We start from the raw sequence: 18,341 nt of genomic DNA on the forward strand, positions 1-18,341 counted from the left end.
ATGCATAGGGGAAACGGCTTCACTACTTGGATTATAAGCTCCCTGAAGGCAGGAATCCTATGTCTCCTGAAAGATAAGCCTCCCAGGGTCATTGATTCACCACTGTGTGCCCAGCAGGGTCTCAATCAGTACTTCAGTACTCGCCCAAGTACAGGTGGAGCAGTTTCTGGCCTGCAGACATTAGTCCGCAGGAACAAAGGAATCCAGGGGCTCAGGTCAACAGTTTACGCTGCCTGTCTGGGCTCTCATCAGTCCTGCAGGAGGCAGCATCCCCCTGACCTCCTCCCACCAGCCCAGTCCTACAGTCCTCCCACCTCCCTATCCTTCCTTCCACTGCCACACCTGTAGGGACAGTTCTGTGCAGCAGCTGAAACAGTTAATGACCTCAACAGGTCCAGAAAATCTCAAGAAACACAGCCTGATTCCTTCCACTGAGGATACTCCAGTTGTGTGTGGGCCCCAATCACAAAGCCATCTCAGGACCAGATCTCCTGACCACCCCCCACTGACCAGCCCACCCATTCATCTCTTGGAAACTCCACAGGCCTTCAAGACCCCAAATGATGATTCTCTGAATAAGAAATTGTAAGTCTGACCCCTGTGGATTTTCTTAAGGATACGGGGGAAAAGCTTTCCTTATCTTCCCTTTTCTTTCCAATCTCAACAAAGGGTACCAACTCTTCTCCCGCCACCAGCTCCTGTAACCCTCCTCAAGGAGAGCCCTGGCCCAGACCTCAGGAGAAATCTCTAAGGTCCTGCACACACTCCATCACTGACGGTGACCAGAGCAGTCGCATGGGGCCTTTACCTCCCACTACCCCATGTCAAAACGCTGACTGCGCTCATGACTCAGGGCCCACATCTGGCCAGAACACCCCCCTCCATCCCGACCCCTCACAGTGTGGGGCACACCTTGGCAACCAGACTGCTGTGTCCCGGAGGCGGGATCCACCCAGGCTGAAAATCTCCGTGATCTGGGGAAGAATTAACATCAGGGTCACCATGACTGGTGGGCCTAAAGCAGGGTCAGGACAGGGCGGGGTGTCCCCCAGCACTGACCACGGGCGTGCCAGCCCCTCCTGCCTCCTCCTCTGGGGCCAAGTCAGAGGTGGAGTCATCCTTGTTGTCCTCCTTGTCCTCCTCAGGGTCAGGTGGCTCTTGCTTCACTGATGGCAGGCCTGGGTCTACTGCCTGGGAGAGGCGGGAAATGGGCAGTTGTCAGAAGGGCAGGGCTGGCCTGAGGAAAGTGTCCCTACCAGCCAACCTGTCCCTGTGCTGACACTCCCATTCTGTCACACCTGAGCACAGAAAAACCATCTTGTCTACAGACCTTTCCCATTCCTCACAGATTTCCATTTTTCTGTTAACTGGGCAGCAAAGCAGGCCACACTAGTTGCCTGGGGAGGGTGAGGCATCTGTCAGACAGGCGGGATAATTCTGTGAGAGGCTGTAATCAGCACACCTATTACTGTGTTCAAAGAAGCACCATCATGGCTCCCCATCACTCTGCTCACAGACCACCCGTCACTGACCCCCACCTTGCTGGGGCAGCCGGGCAGCAATACAGGAGAAGTCAGGATGGCTGAGCCCGGTGTCCAGTCTTCCTGGGCATCCGCCTTCTCTTGCTTCACCTGGGGTAAGGCCACAACCCAACTCAGGCCAGGGCACTGGGCCTCCTGTGTGAAGGAGGATGGCAGCAGACTTGGTCCCAGCTTCCCTGCACGAGGCTGGGTGGGGTTGGGAAGGGCAGGAGAAGGCGGGACCCTCACCTGCAGCCGAGCTTCTGTGGCAGCCGAGGCTGGGCCAGGCACTGGCACGGGGCTGCTCGCACCCTCCCGTAAGAACACAAGGTCAGTGCCAGGTGGGGGCAGCACAAAGCCGCCGCCCGCTTCCTCCTTCACTGGAGTCTGGGCTCGGTCTGGTTGAGCTGTGGGTGTGGCCAAGGGAGGCTTCAGAGTCTGACCCAGATGGGGCCTTCGAGTAGAGCCAGGCCTCTTTCGACGAGGGTGAGCTGGGGGCGGCGATGCCCCATCTTCGGACTCTGCCCGGACACTTGGCAGGAGCCGCTTCTGTGAGGAGAGGTGGCATGTTATGGCCACCAGGTACACTACTACCCTGCCCTGATCGATGCACCCAACCCCATTAGTCTCAGTAGGGTATTTCCTTATGGACAAGCCCCTCATCACAAGGGCTGTGAATCTCCTATTGGCAATGATAGTACCTCCCACTTTCCTCATTTATCCCAGCACAACATCTGCTAACTGGTGGCAAACCCACTGCCCCACCCACCACTCTGAAGCTGCAGGACCCACCTGGCCTGTCCCCACTCACCCTCCAGGCCTGCCTGCCCCCCCAGGCATCGGGTGGCAGGGGGCGCGAGTGGGAGACGGGCACTATTCCTCCCACCCACCAGACCCTTCTTGCTACACCCACCATAGCAAACTGCAGGCACTGGCGCCAGCGACACTTCTGGCGCTTCTGGTTGCTGCCCCCGAATTTGGGCTTGTCACAGCAGAAGTCGCAGTGGCCACAGTCCATCCGCCGCAGGCAGGCTGCACAGGCCCCACATTTGCGGTTCTGCCGACGGTTTGTGTAAGGCTGCTGGGAACAGGGGGTGTGGGGGCTGTCACTAGGATAGTGACAGTGCTGTTCCTGTTACTCGTCCACCAGCCCCGCTGGAGGGAACTGGTTCGACACTAGTCTTAGCCTGGCTCCCCACTAGTCACACCTCCTGCTGCGAGTCCAGCACCAGGCAATATTGTTGTACCGGAAGGCCCTTAATACCATGAGGACGGCGGCTGCTTCAACACGGTATCCATCGTTCTATCTGCTGGTCCCCCACTAGCTACCAAGATAATGTCTCTGACCCCCACCTCCAGCAGAATTTTGCAGATGCTCCGTTAGCTCCCATCACTGCGCCTGGTCATCCTATGCAGACTTCGGGCACTGTGCCAGCTTTTCCTCTGCAAGCCCCATCAGAGCGTTGGTTCATCTGACACCAGGTCCTGCGACTGCACCTGGGGATCCCGTATTAGTTCCTAGCCCACTGTCTGCTCAGCCCACACTAGTGTCCACCACTGTGCCTTACTACTCCCCTATGAGGTCCATTGCAGCATCTGCTTCTGTGGGTTAACCAAGCGCCCTGGGAGAGTCTAGGCTTATTCAGGTAGGGTGAGGCCACTCACTAGCTCGTCCTCGTCTACACAGTAATAGATGAATTCAGCAGGTGGCGAGGGGGCCAGGGCTCTGGGGTGCTGCAGAGGCAAATGGGGTGGGGTCAGGGCAGGTAGTTGGTGAGGTTACGGTTGTGCCGTCCCCCTGCCCACCAGGGCCTCACCAGCTCTGGAGACTCTGGAGGCTGCGGTGGAGGAGGTGGAGGCGGTGACTGGGCTCGGGGTGGACGCCGCCGGGGCACCACCTTGGAGTCGCAGCCTCCCCTGCGGCGGCCATGTTTACCCTGAGAGAAAGGCAGAAGGCAAGTTTAGGCTCGGTGGCACAGGCAGGCACGGAGCACCACCCTCCCCTCAGGTGTGCAGAAAGCATGCGAGGGGGACAGGCAGGCAGAGTGTGGGCTGGGGCACTCACAGCAGGGGGAGCCACAGCGAGGGGAGGGCGTCGTTGACATCGCTGATGGTGGCGACGGAGGCGGTGGGCAAGGTGCTGGCAGACAGGGGCAGGTAGGTGGAGCCAGAGAGGTGAGTGTGAGGTGGGGGAGAAAAGAAGACATGAGGTGGGCAAGGCCAGTTGCAAAGAAGGAAGCAGGAGCAGCTTTAACAGCAGAGTAAGCTCTGCCCCAGCCCCCACCTGCACCCCCCACTCTGACTTACCCGGAGGCAGCGCCGCTGGACGCACTTCCACTGGCGCCGGAGCCCAGGGCGGGGAGGGCGAAGGCAGACTCGACAGCGGCCACAGTCCTCTCGGGTCTGACAGCCCCGGCACACGCCACACCCTCGGCTCTGTGGGGGCCGGAGGTGTGAAGCGTGGGGCCAGGGCTGAGGGCCAGGAGCACGGGTGAGCCTTGGGCCTACCCCACCTGCCTGACTCACCCTTTCCACAATTCGGAGGCACCGTCTTCGCTCACACTTGCAGAACAGCCCCGAGGCCACATCGCGGGGCAGCTGCAGGAGGCAGGTGGAGCAGGCCCCGCAGTCTTCCTTCACCTGGCAGGCCGTGCACTCCCCACAGCCCACACGCTGCCAGGAACGGTGGGGCAAGGTCACGGGTCCAGGCGGAGCGGCTCCAGGAGCACTGCCCCTAACGTGTCTGCTGACCCCACATTAACCCCCATCACCACGTCTGCAGGTCCCCGTCTGCCTCATCACTGTGGCTAACTAGGGATGAGCCACCATCACTGCAGCCGTAAACGACGTCTACTCTCCCCTGTGACCCTGATCAGTGTCTACTGACCAACTTCCATTACTGTTGACTTCCTGCAGCTAGCTCCCTACAAAATGACCCTGACACCAGTGGGTCCATCACTGTTCCTTCAGACTCTGACCAGCCGCCATCACATCCTGCTCCCACCGCACACTTGTGAGGAGGAAGTAGGCTGTGCTTACCTTAAACATCCTCTGCTCCCGATTGAAAGCAATCCTCTGTGCTATAGGGAGGGAGAGAGAAATGTTAAAGGAGCATCAGGTATCTGACCTCATGACTCCCTCTGGTCTGTCACCTACCATCAGCCCCTAGCCAGGTATCTGTGTGCCAGGCTGACACCGAGGCTGCTCCAGCTCTACCTCCCAGTGCCCCAGGGGCTGCTCACCTCGGCAGTCCTTGCATAAAGTCTTGAGCCGCTGCCTTCGGGTACCATCTCCTGAAAAGCTGATTCCACAGTTCTCACAGCACCTAGGATGGGAAACGTGGGCGTGGGGCCCTGAGTGTACGCCCAACCACAACCCTCACGGACTTGACTCTAGCCCAACACTCACCCAGGTGCAGGAAGTGAAGCTGGGACTGTGTCAGTGTCAGCCTTGGTGTCATCCCTTGGTGTCTCCTTCCTGACTTCACTCTTCTGAGGTCCAACCTGACACTTCCGAGCCTTGGCTGGCTTCGAAGGCTTCTTCCGCTTCCTGCTGGTGATGGCCAAGGAATGGTCCTGGAAATGAGAGCAAGGGCAGGAAGGACGGAGACCCGTGGGTGGGTGTCAGGAGGCTCAGCAGCTGTGCCCGAGTACTCCACACCGTACAGTACCTTGGGGGATGGATAGCAGAGGACGCCTTGTTTGAAGTCAAAGAGGGTGAGATCACATGCAGGGCCCAGGTATCGGGTCAGCTCAACTTTGCTTCGGATCCTGTCTCCTGTGGGGCTGAGGATGGGCCAGGACAGGTTGGTACCTAGCTGGAGCCACTGCCACTCCACCCACATAACCCTCCCTCAGGGCTGATGAACAGGCCTGTAGAGCTGGTGGGATACAGGAAGCAGCCTGGGATCAACCTATGAACCCCAACCAAGAAACTACCCCAAGTAACTCCAAACAGCAGGAATATAAAAGGTATATAAATGCCAGCATGTAGACAAACATTAATAAATAACACAAATGTAAATAGATATGCACAGATTTATAATGTGTGCTACTACTGGTATTTCACATAAGTGAAAGGAAATACAAATAGCAACACAAATAAATAACATACATGTATTAGCATTATATACTACGTACACAAAATTTATACAAGAAAAAAACATGTTTTAAACATAGCTGGCTCTTGAACAACACATGTATAAACTGCACAGGTTCACTTACACATGAATTTTTTTTCAATAAATATATTGAAAAATTTTTTGGAGATTTGTGACTATTTAAAATAATTCGATGAATCATGTGGTCTAGAGATATTGAAAAAATTAAGAAAAAGGTGTGTCATGAATGCATAAAATATATGTAGATACTAGTCTATTTTATCATTTACCACCATAAGATATATATATGAAATCTATTATAAAAAGTTAAAATTTACCTAAACATGTACACAAATACTTAACATCATATGTGGCACCATTTGCAGTCAAGAAAAACATAAACAGAAGTAAAGATGCAGTATTACATGATAACTGCACAAAATTAACTGTAGCACATATCATACTACTATAATCATCTCACAGCCACCTCCTGTTGCTGCTGCAGTGAGCTCAGGTGTTACAAGTATTTACTTTAAATGGCATGGAAGGCTAATCATCTGAGTGAGCAGTTTGTTTCTCCATAAAATTGAGCATCACAGTAGAAAGTGACCTCTTGCAGTGGTTTTTCTCATGTCATTTTCATCATATTTAGTGCAAAACTGTAAGCCTTGGGACCCGTAACAAAGTGTCACTTGTGATACTGGAAGTGCTCCCAAGCAGCAGAGAAAAGTCATAACATTACAGGAAAAAGCTGAATAGCTTGACATGTACCGTAGATTGAGGTCTGCAGCTGTGGTTGCCCGCCAATTCAAGATTAATGAATCCAGTATAAAGTGAAAGTGAAAGTGTTAGTCACTCAGTCGTGTCCGACTCTTTGTGACCCCACGGACTACAGCACACAAGGCTCTCCTGTCCATGGAATTCTTCAGGCAAGAATACTGGAGTGGGTTGCCATATCCTTCTCCAGGGGATCTTCCTGACCCAGGGATGGAACCTGGGTCTCCTGCATTGCAGGCCGATTCTTTACCATCTGAGCCACCAGGGAAGCCATCCACTGTAAGGACTATCATTAAAAAAAAAAAGAAAGGAAGAAAAACAAAGGGAATTCAGGCACTGTTGCTGCAACTATGCCAGCAGCTCGAAAACCTTGTACTTTTTGCAAAATATGTTTTTATCTTGTACTGAAAATGCAGCTTTTATGTGGATGCATGATTGCTGTAAGAAAGTCATACCTATAAATTATAACAAGATTTGAGAAAAAGTCAAGTCATTATATGACAATTTAAAGCAAAAGGAAGGTGAAGGCTCTAAAACTGGGTAATTCAATGCCAGCAAAGGATGGTTTGGCTTAACAAAAGTCAAGATAACAGAAAAAGCAGCTTCTGCTAACCAGGAGACAGCAGACAAGTTCCCAGACGCCACTAAGAAAATCACTGAGGAAAAAGGCTATCTGCCTGAACAAAGTTTTAATGGAGACGAAAGTATCGTATTCTGAAAAGAGGGGGAAAAAAAAAAACGGTGCAAAGGACATTTATTAGTAAGAAAGAGAAGTGAGCACCAGGATTTAAGGCAGGAAGGGATAAAATAACTCTACTGTTTTGTGCAAATGCAGTCAGGTTTACGATCAGGACTGCCCTTATTAATAAAGCTGCTAACCCTCAAGCCTTGAAGGGAAAAGATAAACACCAGCTGCCAGTCTTTTGGTTGTACAAGAAGGTCTTGACAATGAGAACCATTTTTTTTTAATGGTTCCACTGATGCTCTGTCAGGAGGTACCTCACCAGTTAAGGGACAGCTTTTAAAGTTTTTTTGACATTGGGCAATGCCCTGCCCACTCAGAACCCCATGAATTCAACAGCAAAGGTGTTGAAGTGGTTTGTTTGCCCCCAAACACAATGTCTAATCCAGCCTCTAGATCAGAGGGTTATAAAGGACCTTTATGGCTCCTTACACACAGAACTCTATGGAAAGAACTGACAACACTATCGAGAATCTTCAAAGACAGAACATCCTAAAAGTCTGGAAAGATTACACCACTGAAGATGCCATCATCCTTACAGAAAAGAGTACGAAAGTCATCAAGTGCAAAACAATAACTTCCTGCTAGAGAAACTGTGTCCAGATGTTGTGCATGACTTCCCAGAATTCACAGCAAAGTTAATCAAGGAGATCATCAAAGAGATTGTGGATATGGCAAACGTCAGGGAGAGGATGAAGAGTTTCAAGACATCCATCTTAGACTCAAGAGCTAACAGACATCACACCAGAGGAATTAACACAAGACAACTTGATAGAGATGACTGCTGCTGAACCAGTACCAGATAATGAGGAAGATGAAGGAAGAGTGCCAGAAAAAAACTGACATTAGACAATCTAGCAGAAGGGTTCTGATATTCAAGACCACTTTTTACTTTATATGACATGGGCACTGAAATTAAAGCCAACAGAGGAAGAAAGATTGAGACAATGTAGAAACATTTTTGGAGAACTGAAAAAGCAAAAAAAAGTCAGAGAGAAATTACAGTGCATTTCTATAAAGTTACACCAAGTGTCTCTGCCTCTCCTGCCTCCCCCCACCTCCTCCTCCTTTTGCCTCTGCCACCCCTCCTCAGCAAGACGAAACCCCCTTTCTCTTCCTCCTCAGCCTACTCAACATGAAGATGACAAAGATGAAAACCTTTGTTATGATCCACTTCCACTTAATAAATAGTAAATAATAACCAGGCTGTACAGTTAATACTTATCTATCACGTTTGTGGGTGAGTGTCTTTGTGTGAAAATCTAACAATTCTAAGGCAAGAACTATATGAGAATTTCCCTGGTGGTCCAGTGGTTAAGAATCTGCCTGCCAATGCAGGGGACTTGGGTTTTGATTCCTTGTCCAGGAAAACTCCACATGCCGTGGGGCAACTAAGCCCATGCATTGCAACTACTGAAGCCCAGGCACCTAGAGCCTGTGCTCTGCAACAAGAGAAGCCACCACAATGAGAAGTCCATGGCAGCAACAAAGAGTGGCCCTCACTTGTCACAACAAGAAAAAGCCCCCGCGCAGCAACCAAGACCCAGCGCAACCAAAACAAAAGAAGAACTGTATGAGACATTTCTGTGTCACCATCATCATCACTGCCCAAGTATTCATCTATGCAAGACTCGAAATGGATAGCCTATCTTTATTCAGGCATTTATAGATGAGTGGCATTTAATATAAAATTAATAATGTGTTAGCTTTCTTACTGTTTTATAAGTATGCTTTCAAAGAATTACATTACCATACAGTATGCCTTGCTCCCTGGTTCATTAAAGAAACTGCCTATCATCACAGGTAAGTGGCTTGAAAAAACTAAAAAAAAAAAACAATGTAACAACACTGTATCATGAATATGATTATAATACTGTGTGCCATAAAAACTTTATAACAATTTATTCATTAGTGTACAGGCTAGGCTACCAGAAGGCAACCATATTGCTCCTTCTCAGTTATCAATGCATGAATTGTTATACCTGTAAATAAACATAAATTTTTCATATTATGTTTTCATTTTTGATATCTGATATTAGTAATATGTATAAGATCTACAATGCCTTGTATCATATAAGATAATATTCCTGTAGGCACTTGACAGTCAGGTAACTTATCCTGTAAACAGATGATGTAAATTTAATGTATTGCTAAATACAGTACAGTGCTGTGAATGAACTTTTTCTTCCTTACGATTTCCTCCTTTTTGGGCTGCACCACTCAGTCTATGGGATCTCAGTTCCCCAAACAAGGACTGAACCTCGGCCACAGCAGTGAAAGTGTGGAATCCTAACCACTAGGCAACCAAGGAACTCCCACATGATTTTCTTTAATCTCTTCTCTAGCTTATTTTCCCACAAGAATACAGTATATAATACATACACCATACAAAGTATGTGTTAGCCAACGATGTGTTATTGATAAGGCTTCCAGTCAACAGTAGGCTATTAGTTAAGCTTTTAAGGAGTCAAAAGTTATATTTTTGACTGCATAGGGGATGGGCTCCCTAATCCTTACATGATTCAAGGGTCAAGTGTATGTGTACAAACAATATACATACTAGTGTAAACAAATAAATGCAACTACATACAAAACAAAGCATAAGTCACTGATTTTGGGAGATAATACTCCACAGGTCACTCACATTTTTGCATGTCTTGCAAGAGAGGCACTGACTACCCTTTGCAACAAGCTATCTTTTCAAGATGCGTGTACAGCATCAGCCTTGGAAGATGAGAGAGGGTGTTCTTCCAGAGCAAGGGAAGGCACCCTTACTGTCCTAACATTTAGATTAGATTCCTTAAGCTCAGAGTTCCTTTCCTACAACAGTGCATGTGCAGATGCTAATTAAGTAGCCCTCCTCATGTCGCCCTGTGGGAATTGGCATTTGGGGAACTGGCACAAGAATGATGACATACTGGATACTGCTGATGCAGTGAGTAATAAACTGTCTTTCACCTCTGACCTCGGGGCCCCAAATCTCCTACTGGCCTCCCCAAAACTGAAACACACTCACTTGTCATCTTGCCCTAATTTGGGTAAAACCTCTGGCCTCTTCTATTATTAATCACTGCACTTATTTTGAAAGTTTTATAAAAACTGTAAATATGTGAATAACTGTACAATATAGACATAAAAATATTATATTTATAAGCATAATAATAAATGTAATTCTAATTACCATTTTACTGTATTCCTCTAAGCAAATAGCAACTTAACACACAAAAAAGTTTAGAAAATTTAATAACTACGTGACTAACATATTCTAAAAGACCTCAAATCCTTAAACGTAACTTTGTAAACACACATTTTCATGTATTTACAGTCAATTCTCATTATTCACAGTAATTCTGTTCTATAAAGTCACTTTAAACACTGAATTAGTGAGCACAGAATCACTGCTCCTAGAGGGACTACAGATCAAGTTCCTCTAAGCCTCTGGTCACATTTTTGTCAACCAATCAGTATATAACCTTGTTTTATGTGTGTTTCTGTTTAAAGACACCTTGCTTAATACAGTCCTCTTACAAATAATTAACTACATGGCCTTTGAATGATTTAAAAATAGGAGTTTTGGAAGCCATCTGTGTTATACAGGCTCCTTTGTCAATGTCCTTGTAAACCAAGCCAGCCTCATCAGCATTGAAAACCTACTCTTCCTCATAACTCTTTGCCTATACAGCACCTAACAAGTTTTTGGTGTTTTTTTTTCAGGTGTTTTTTAAAATTCTTCCACAGACTCTTTTATCTGCAGAACCTGCCTCAATTGAAAATTTAACACTTTTCACAAAGTATCACCTTTGGAAACGTGTGAGCCAGCCAGCACCAGCTGAAACTGGCTTACCGTTTCCGTAACCCTGGGAACATCACAGCCGATGTCCTTTGCTTCTGGCTTCACCACACTGTCCACAAAACTGGTCACCATCTCAAGAAACCACAGATTTAGCCACTTTTCCATCTTTTCCTTAGCTTTATCTTGTACTATAGACGTTACTTTAGCACTTCCTGGAGCAGCCTTACATACTAATTGGCTAATTTCCTCTTCTTTTTCTAGATATACTGCCTTTTTGATTCATTAACATTGAACTCACAGCCAACAGCACTGCAACTCATGCCTGAATGAAGCTTATTTAACATGCATTTTCTCCATATGCACAGAACAGACTTCCTGCCCTTGGATCACTGGACAACACTTCAGCACTACACTCGGCAACTCTGCAGAGCAGAACCACCATTCAAAAGTGCAGAAAACGGGACACAAAGGAGCCCTCAAAAAGGACACTTGTTTACAGCGTAAGAGCTACAGTAAGAAATCTTCATTTAATCTTGGCTGGGAACACATGCATCAGACGACCTATTTTTTGCCGCTCTGTGCATATCCACAAAAGATCATGAAAACACAGTGAGTATGACTTCGGGGGTACAAAGAACAAATCTTAGTGAGGAACCAAATCTTCAAATATGGAACCTGCAGATAATAAGGATCAACTGTACATGCATAATTTAATTACCCATAAATGTAATCACACAGCCCCGATTTCACCCTGCCTAACCAGGTTCAGTCCTAACCCCTTTGTCCACAACCCACCCAGTACCTCTGGTAGTAGGTGTCTGAGCGTCCGCAGGTGGCACCTGACTTGCGAAAAACCTCACGGCGCTTCCAGCCGGGGCCCAGGGCTGGGCAGTCCAGCCAGTCCTCAGCCATGGGGACCACGGGAAGAAGCAGCGGCCTGCAACGTGGAAGGGGCAGTGGGAAAAACCAAGCCTTTAGAAAGGGACATGTTGTGCCACACAAACCTGTGTTTCTATTCATGCCTAAGACCTAGGACCTGCCACAAGCAACTGGCCAACATAAGGAAGGGTAAAGCCCCATTCCCACTTCGTTCTCTATCCTGAGCCCAGGAGCTTGTCATCACCCCCGCCCCCTTCTTGATCTGGCAGCCTTATCCTCAACCCAAGGGTCCGCATCCTCAACGCATTCCTCACTCTCACCGTCCTAATCCCCAGTTCCTCCCTAGCCTCAGCCAGAGAGACCGCATTCCTCACATCTCTAGTGTGAGAGGCCCCCCACAGGACTCGGCTACCTCAGTACCCTAACCTCCCATTCATTCCCTTCCTTGATCCAAGAGTCACTAATTTTCTTTTTTAACCCTTCCATACCTTTCCCATCTGCTGTCCTCTTATCCTTCTACCTCAGTATTACTGCCTCCATTTCCCGTGTCCTCTGCCAAAGAACCCCCAGCTCCTCTGCATCTTTGACCTGAACAGCCCCTCATTCCCTTTGTACCCTACTCCGAAGGCCTCCCCATCTCACTTTCGCTCTGTCAGTGTTTTGAATCACAATTGCTTCCCAAGTCTCCGAACCCTCCCTATTTCCCTCTTCTGCAGTTAACAGGTTTTCTTTGGCGTCCTCACCCTCCGTTCCTCTCATCAGCTTCAGACACCCTGATTTCTTCCTTCAGCATCTGAACCCCCCACCCCATTCCTCTCTTGGTCCAAGACCAAAAGCCATCCCTAACTATTGCCGTTCTGATCTCCTATGTCTCATCGTCCTCCATGTGAGACGCCCGTCTCTCCCTTTCAGCATTCCAACTCCTCATTTCTCCCCGTCATCAGCCCGAGGGCCGCTCATTTCTTCCCTTTAGCATCCTGGACCCCCATTTCGCTCTCCTTAACCCGAGAGGCCCCGATATCTCCCCTCTGCGTTCGGGTCCTCCCCATGCCTCTCCGTCCTTGTCCAAGAGCCCGACACTTCCACCTGTCAGCCTTCGGAGCCCCCAGCCCTCCCTGTCCTCCGCCTAAATCTTCCCAAGCCTCCCTTCAATATTCCGAGGCCGCCATTCCTCCCACTCATCGGCCCGAGGGCCCTTCATTGCTCTCCGTCAGCGTTCTGAGCCTCAATCCTTTCCAATTCTCCGCCTGAGCGGTCTCCATTTCTACCCCCCTTGACCGTCTCACCAGCTCGGCTCCCGGCTGGTACGTTCCACGGTTCTAGGTCCGCGGACCCATGGCGAGAATCCCGCCCGTGGCTCCCGCCTTCTCCGGCTCCTCGCCTTCCTCCTCCGCAGCCGCTTCCTCTGAAGCTGTAGCTGTCGCCGCCGCGGCCGTTCGTTGCTCCAGGAACCGGAAATCCGCTGTCCCTCTCGCGGGCTCCGCCCCCTGGCGGGACGCCTGCGCGCTAATACCTCGGAGCGTGGGTCGTGAGCAGAAAAGGTCCACGCCTGCGTGTTGACTCTGGCGGAGGAGCGCGCCCCATTAGACGGGGCTTGTTGCGCTTGCGCACTGACGTCCAAAGAGGCTCGCGCCTCTTTAGAAAGCCGCAGGGCTTGCGCACCTCGCTTGTGCTCCTCCGCCCAGCTTGTGGTCACGTGTGCTTTCCTATCCAAGCCTGAGGGGAGGAGGAGGATTGGGATTGGATTTAGTCTCTTATTGGAGGTCCCCACAGGAGGTAACTGGGAGGGAGGGGCGGAAAAGGCTGGGTCTGTAAGCCCTCTTCGCCCACTTTGTAACCTTGTTTGCGCATGTGCTTTACCGTTCCTCCTGTCAAGGAAAAATGAATCGGTAGTCGTTCTGAAGAAGAAATAGGAGATTTTATTTGCGCCAACCTCAGGGCTCTAAAACTTAAAGACAGTGTTTCGGAAAACTCTATGGATTGTTCCACTTGTTTTCATTGGAAGACAGTTATATACATTTTTGAATCGGAGGATATAGATACATATATCACAGTGACACATTTTACTTAAAGTTCAGAAGAGATATGGTGTAGCTGGACCACGCTGACTCCGTGTTTTTCAGCTCCATTGTAGGACTAAGACCCACAGTTCTACCTCTTCCCTTTTCTTCATGATTGAGCTTTAGACTGCTCAAAAGAGATGCGTCCTGCCAGAGAAGCTCAGTATCAACTTTTACCCTTGCCTTCATCTGTTAGGAAAATTGAAGAATGCCTTTTGTTGATGCAGACGGTTAATGATTTTTGAGAAATAAAAGTTGTGAGACCCCTGGGGGAGGGGAAAACAAAAAATCTGGTTCCCGTTGGCATGGATGTGCTTCTTCATTAGTAATGAAACCAAGGGCTAACGTGAGAAGACCCGCCAAACCTAACCTGCCATGCTTACTTTCAGTTGCTTGCTTTTAGTTGATTTTAAACTAAACTTCCACTAGCTTCCTTATATGTAATACATCTGACATGTGGATCACTGTAGTTAACAGTTGCTTAAGTTGTTTTTCAGTAACATGGAGCTGGTTCTTGGCCAGTTCAGACCACTTGAGACTACCAACTATCCAACTGGGCCTGCATAAGTGTCAGATGGATGATGTTTTAGCATCACAGGGTGAAAAACTCCACCCTCAGAACATGCTAACACTGCCATTTTATGAACATGTCTCCTTTGAAGAGCCATAAAGCTTGACTACACCACTCTAATTACCTCACTTTCCTTTCTTCCAACACCTTTGGCCATGATTAGACCTCCCTGCCTCTTTATCTCATAAATGTTCCTAAAACCTAGCTTCAAAAGAAGATGCTACACATGGACATCACTGGATGGTCCATACTGAAATCAGACTGAGTGTATTATTTGCAGCCAAAGTTGGAGAAGCTCTATACAGTCAGTAAAAAGAAGACTGGGAGCTGACTGTGGTTCAGATCATGAACTCCCTATTGCAAAATTCAGACATAAATTGAAAAAACTACAGAAAACCACTAGGCCATTCAGGTATGACCTAAATAAAATCCCTTATGATTATACGCCAGGAGTGACAAATGGATTCAAGGGATTTGATCTGATAGAGCTCCTGAAGAGCTATGGACAGAGGTTTGTAACTTTGTACCAGTGACTGTGATCAAAACCATCCCCAAGAAGAAGAAATGTAAGAAGGCAAAATGGTTATCTGAGGAGGACTTACAAATTACTGAGAAAAGAAGAGAAGCAAAAGACAAAGGAGAAAAGGAAAGGTGTAGCCATCTGAATACAGAGTTCCAAAGAGTAGCAAGGAGAGATGAGCAAGACTTCCTAAGTGAACAATGCAAAGAAATAGAGGAAAACAACAGAATGGGAAAGACTAGAGATCTCCTCAAGAAAATCAACTGCCAGAGGCATTCCAAGAGCTCAAGAAAAACCTTGTGTCACAACAGGAGGCCCCACAGAGACTGAGCCAGACCTCTCTTTGAGTGTCTGAGTGTCTCCTCCAGAGGTACGGGTCAGCAGTGGCCTGCTGCAGGGGCTCTAGGTGCAGCAGACCTGGATATGGCATGAGCCCTATTGGAGGAGGTTGCCATTAACCCCACCATAGAGCCACCAGAATGTGTATAAGATGGGGGAAACAGACTCTTGGAGGACACAAACAAAAGTTTGTGTGCACCAGGACCCAGGAGAAAGCAGCAGTGACCCCACAAGAGACTGACCCAGACTTGCCCAGGAGTGTCCGGTGGAGGCGTGGGTGGCCTGCTGCAGAGTCAGGGTCACTGAGTGTGGCAGTGCCTGCACCAGACTTTTTGAAGGAGGCCCCATTATCTTCATTATCTCCACCATAGTTAGGCCTCGGGTCAAACAAACAAATGAACGCAGCCCAGCCCATCAACAGAAAATTGGATGTAAGATTTACTGAGCATGACCCCACCCATCAGAGCAAGACCCAGTTTCCCCCTCAGTCAGTCTCTCCCATCAAGAAGCCTCCATAAGCCTCCTTCTTATCCCTCAGAGGGCAGACAAAATGTAACCCACAGCCACAGAAAACTAATCAAACTGATCACATGGACCACAGCCTTGTCTAACTCAGTGAAACTATGAGCCATGCCATGTAGGGCCACCCACAACAGACAGGTCATGGTGGAGAATTCTGACAAACTGTGGTCCACTGGAGAAGGGAATGGCAAACCACTTCACTATTCTTGCCTTGAAAACCTCATGAACAGAATGAAAAGGCAAAATATAAGACACTGAAATATGAACTCCCCAGGTTGGTAGGTGCCCAATATGCTATGCTACTGGAGAAGAGTGGAGAAATAACTCCAGAAAGAATGTTGAGATGGAGCCAAAGCAAAAACAACACCCAGTTGTGGATGTGACGGGTGATAGAAGTAAAATCTGATGCTATAAAGAACAATATTGGATAGGAACCTGGAATGTTAGGCTGATGAATCAAGGTAGATTGGAAGTGGTCAAACAGGAGATGGCGAGAGTCAACATCAACATTTTAGGAATCAGTGAACTAAAATGGACTGGAAGGGTGAATTTAACTCAGATGACCATTATGTCTTCTACCGTGGACAAGAAACCCTTAGAAGAAATGGAGTAGCCTTCATAGTCAACAGAAGAGTCAGAAATGCAGTGCTTAGGTGCAATCTCAAAAATGACAGAATGATCTCTGTTCATTTCCAAGGCAAACCATTCAATATCACAGTAATCCAAGTCTATGTCCCAACCAGTAATTCTTAAGAAGCTGAAGTTGAAGAGTTCTATGAAGACCTACAAGACCTTCTAGAAGTAACACACACACACACACACACACACACACACACACACAAAGATGCCCTTTTCATCCTTGGGGACTAGAATGCAAAAGTAGGAAGTCAAGAGATACCTGGAGTAACAGGCAAGTTTGACCTTGGAGTACAAAATGAAGCAGGGCAAATGCTCACAATTTTGCCAAGAGAATGCACTGGTAATAGCAAACACCCTCTTCCAACAACACAAGAGAAGATTCTACACATGGACATCACCAGGTGGTCCATAGTGAAATCAGATTTATTATATTCTTTGCAGCCAAAGATGGAGAAACTCTATACAGTCAGCAAAAACAAGACCAGGAGCTTACTGTGGCTCAGATCATGAACTCCTTATTGCCAAATTCAGATTTAAATTTGGTCTAGGGAAATGGTCTAGGGAAAACCACTAGACCATTCAGGTATGACCTATCAAATCCCTTTTGATTATACAGTGAAAGTGACAAACAGATTCAAGGGATTTGATCTGAAAGACAGTGCCTGAAGAACTATAGATGGAGGTTCGTGACATTGTACAGGTGGCAGGGATCACAACCATCCCCAAGAAAAAGAAATGCAAAAAGGTAAAATGGTTGTCTGAGGAGGCCTTACAAATAGCTGTGAAAAGAAGAGAAGTGAAAGGCAAAGAGAAAAGAAAAGATATACCCATCTGAATGCAGAGTTCCAAAGAATAGCAAGTAGAGATAAGAAAGCTTTCTTAAGTGAACAATAGAAAGAAATAGAGAAAAACAATAGAATGGTAAAGACTAGAGATCTCTTCAAGAAAATTAGAGATACCAAGGGAACATTTCATGCAAAGATGGGCTCAATAAAGGACAGAAATGATATGGACCTAACAGAAGCAGAAGATGTTAAGAAGAGGTGGCAAGAACACACAGAAGAACTGTATAAAAAAGATCTTCATGACCCAGATAATCACGATGGTGTGATCACTCACCTAGAGCCAGACCTCCTGGAAGGTGAAATCAAGTGGGCCTTAGGAAATATCATTATGAACAAAGCTAGTGGAGGTGATGGAATTCCAGTTGAGCTATTTCAAATCCTAAAAGATGATGATGTGAAAGTGCTGCACTCAATATGCCAGCAAATCTGGAAAACTCAGCAGTGGCCACAGGACTGGAAAAGGTCAGTTTTCATTCCAATCCCAAAGAGAGGCAATGCAAAGAATGCTCAAACTACCGCAGAATTGCACTCATCTCACACGCTAGCAAAGTAATGCTCAAAATTCTCCAACCCAGGCTTCAGCAATACGTGAACCGTGAACTTCCAGATGTTCAACCTGGTTTTAGAAAAGGCAGAGGAACCAGAGATCAAATTGCCAACATCCACTGGATCATCGAAAAAGCAAGAGAGTTACAGAAAAACAACTATTTCTGCTTTATTGATTATGCCAAAGCCTTTGACTGTGTGGATCACAATAAACTGTGGAAAATTCTGAAAGAGATGGGAATACCAGACCACCTGACCTGTCCCTTGAGAAATGTGTATGCAGGTCAGGAAGCAACAGTTAGAACTGGACATGGAACAACAGACTGGTTCTAAATAGGAAAAGGAGTATGTTGAGGCTGTATATTGTCACTGTGCTTATTGAAATTACATGAAGAGTACATCATGAGAAATGCTGGGCTGGATGAGACACAAACTGGAGTCAAGGTTGCTGGGAGAAATATCAATGACTCAGGTATGCAGATGATACCA

At 47.6% G+C, this 18,341-nt stretch overlaps 1 protein-coding gene across 23 annotated transcripts in view; it reads right to left on the minus strand.

Moving 5' to 3' along the window:
• MBD1 (methyl-CpG binding domain protein 1) overlaps window positions 1-13,288 on the minus strand; it is a 54,057-nt gene extending 40,769 nt beyond the window's left edge. For 4 of the 23 annotated variants that reach the window (XM_043443804.1, XM_043443801.1, XM_043443799.1 and 1 more), the window contains exons 1-16: window positions 13,097-13,278; window positions 11,734-11,868; window positions 5,191-5,305; window positions 4,929-5,095; window positions 4,763-4,845; window positions 4,560-4,600; window positions 4,047-4,193; window positions 3,828-3,956; window positions 3,586-3,660; window positions 3,338-3,457; window positions 3,186-3,254; window positions 2,434-2,601; window positions 1,770-2,069; window positions 1,539-1,676; window positions 1,060-1,191; window positions 913-974 (exon numbers count right to left, since the gene is read on the minus strand). In XM_043443804.1, coding sequence (XP_043299739.1) covers window positions 913-974; window positions 1,060-1,191; window positions 1,539-1,676; window positions 1,770-2,069; window positions 2,434-2,601; window positions 3,186-3,254; window positions 3,338-3,457; window positions 3,586-3,660; window positions 3,828-3,956; window positions 4,047-4,193; window positions 4,560-4,600; window positions 4,763-4,845; window positions 4,929-5,095; window positions 5,191-5,305; window positions 11,734-11,843 — 1,856 coding nt within the window. In that variant the 5' untranslated portion in view covers window positions 11,844-11,868; window positions 13,097-13,278. Of the gene's footprint in view, window positions 1-912; window positions 975-1,059; window positions 1,192-1,538; window positions 1,677-1,769; window positions 2,070-2,433; window positions 2,602-3,185; window positions 3,255-3,337; window positions 3,458-3,585; window positions 3,661-3,827; window positions 3,957-4,046; window positions 4,194-4,559; window positions 4,601-4,762; window positions 4,846-4,928; window positions 5,096-5,190; window positions 5,306-11,733; window positions 11,869-13,096 lie in introns of all 23 variants that reach the window. The other 19 variants (XM_043443803.1, XM_043443800.1, XM_043443811.1 and 16 more) reach the window with 10 other exon arrangements.
• Between the last annotated feature and the right edge of the window lie 5,053 nt (window positions 13,289-18,341).

Source organism: Cervus canadensis, chromosome 23 (assembly GCF_019320065.1).
Source record: "Cervus canadensis isolate Bull #8, Minnesota chromosome 23, ASM1932006v1, whole genome shotgun sequence".
NCBI lineage: Eukaryota > Metazoa > Chordata > Mammalia > Artiodactyla > Cervidae > Cervus > Cervus canadensis.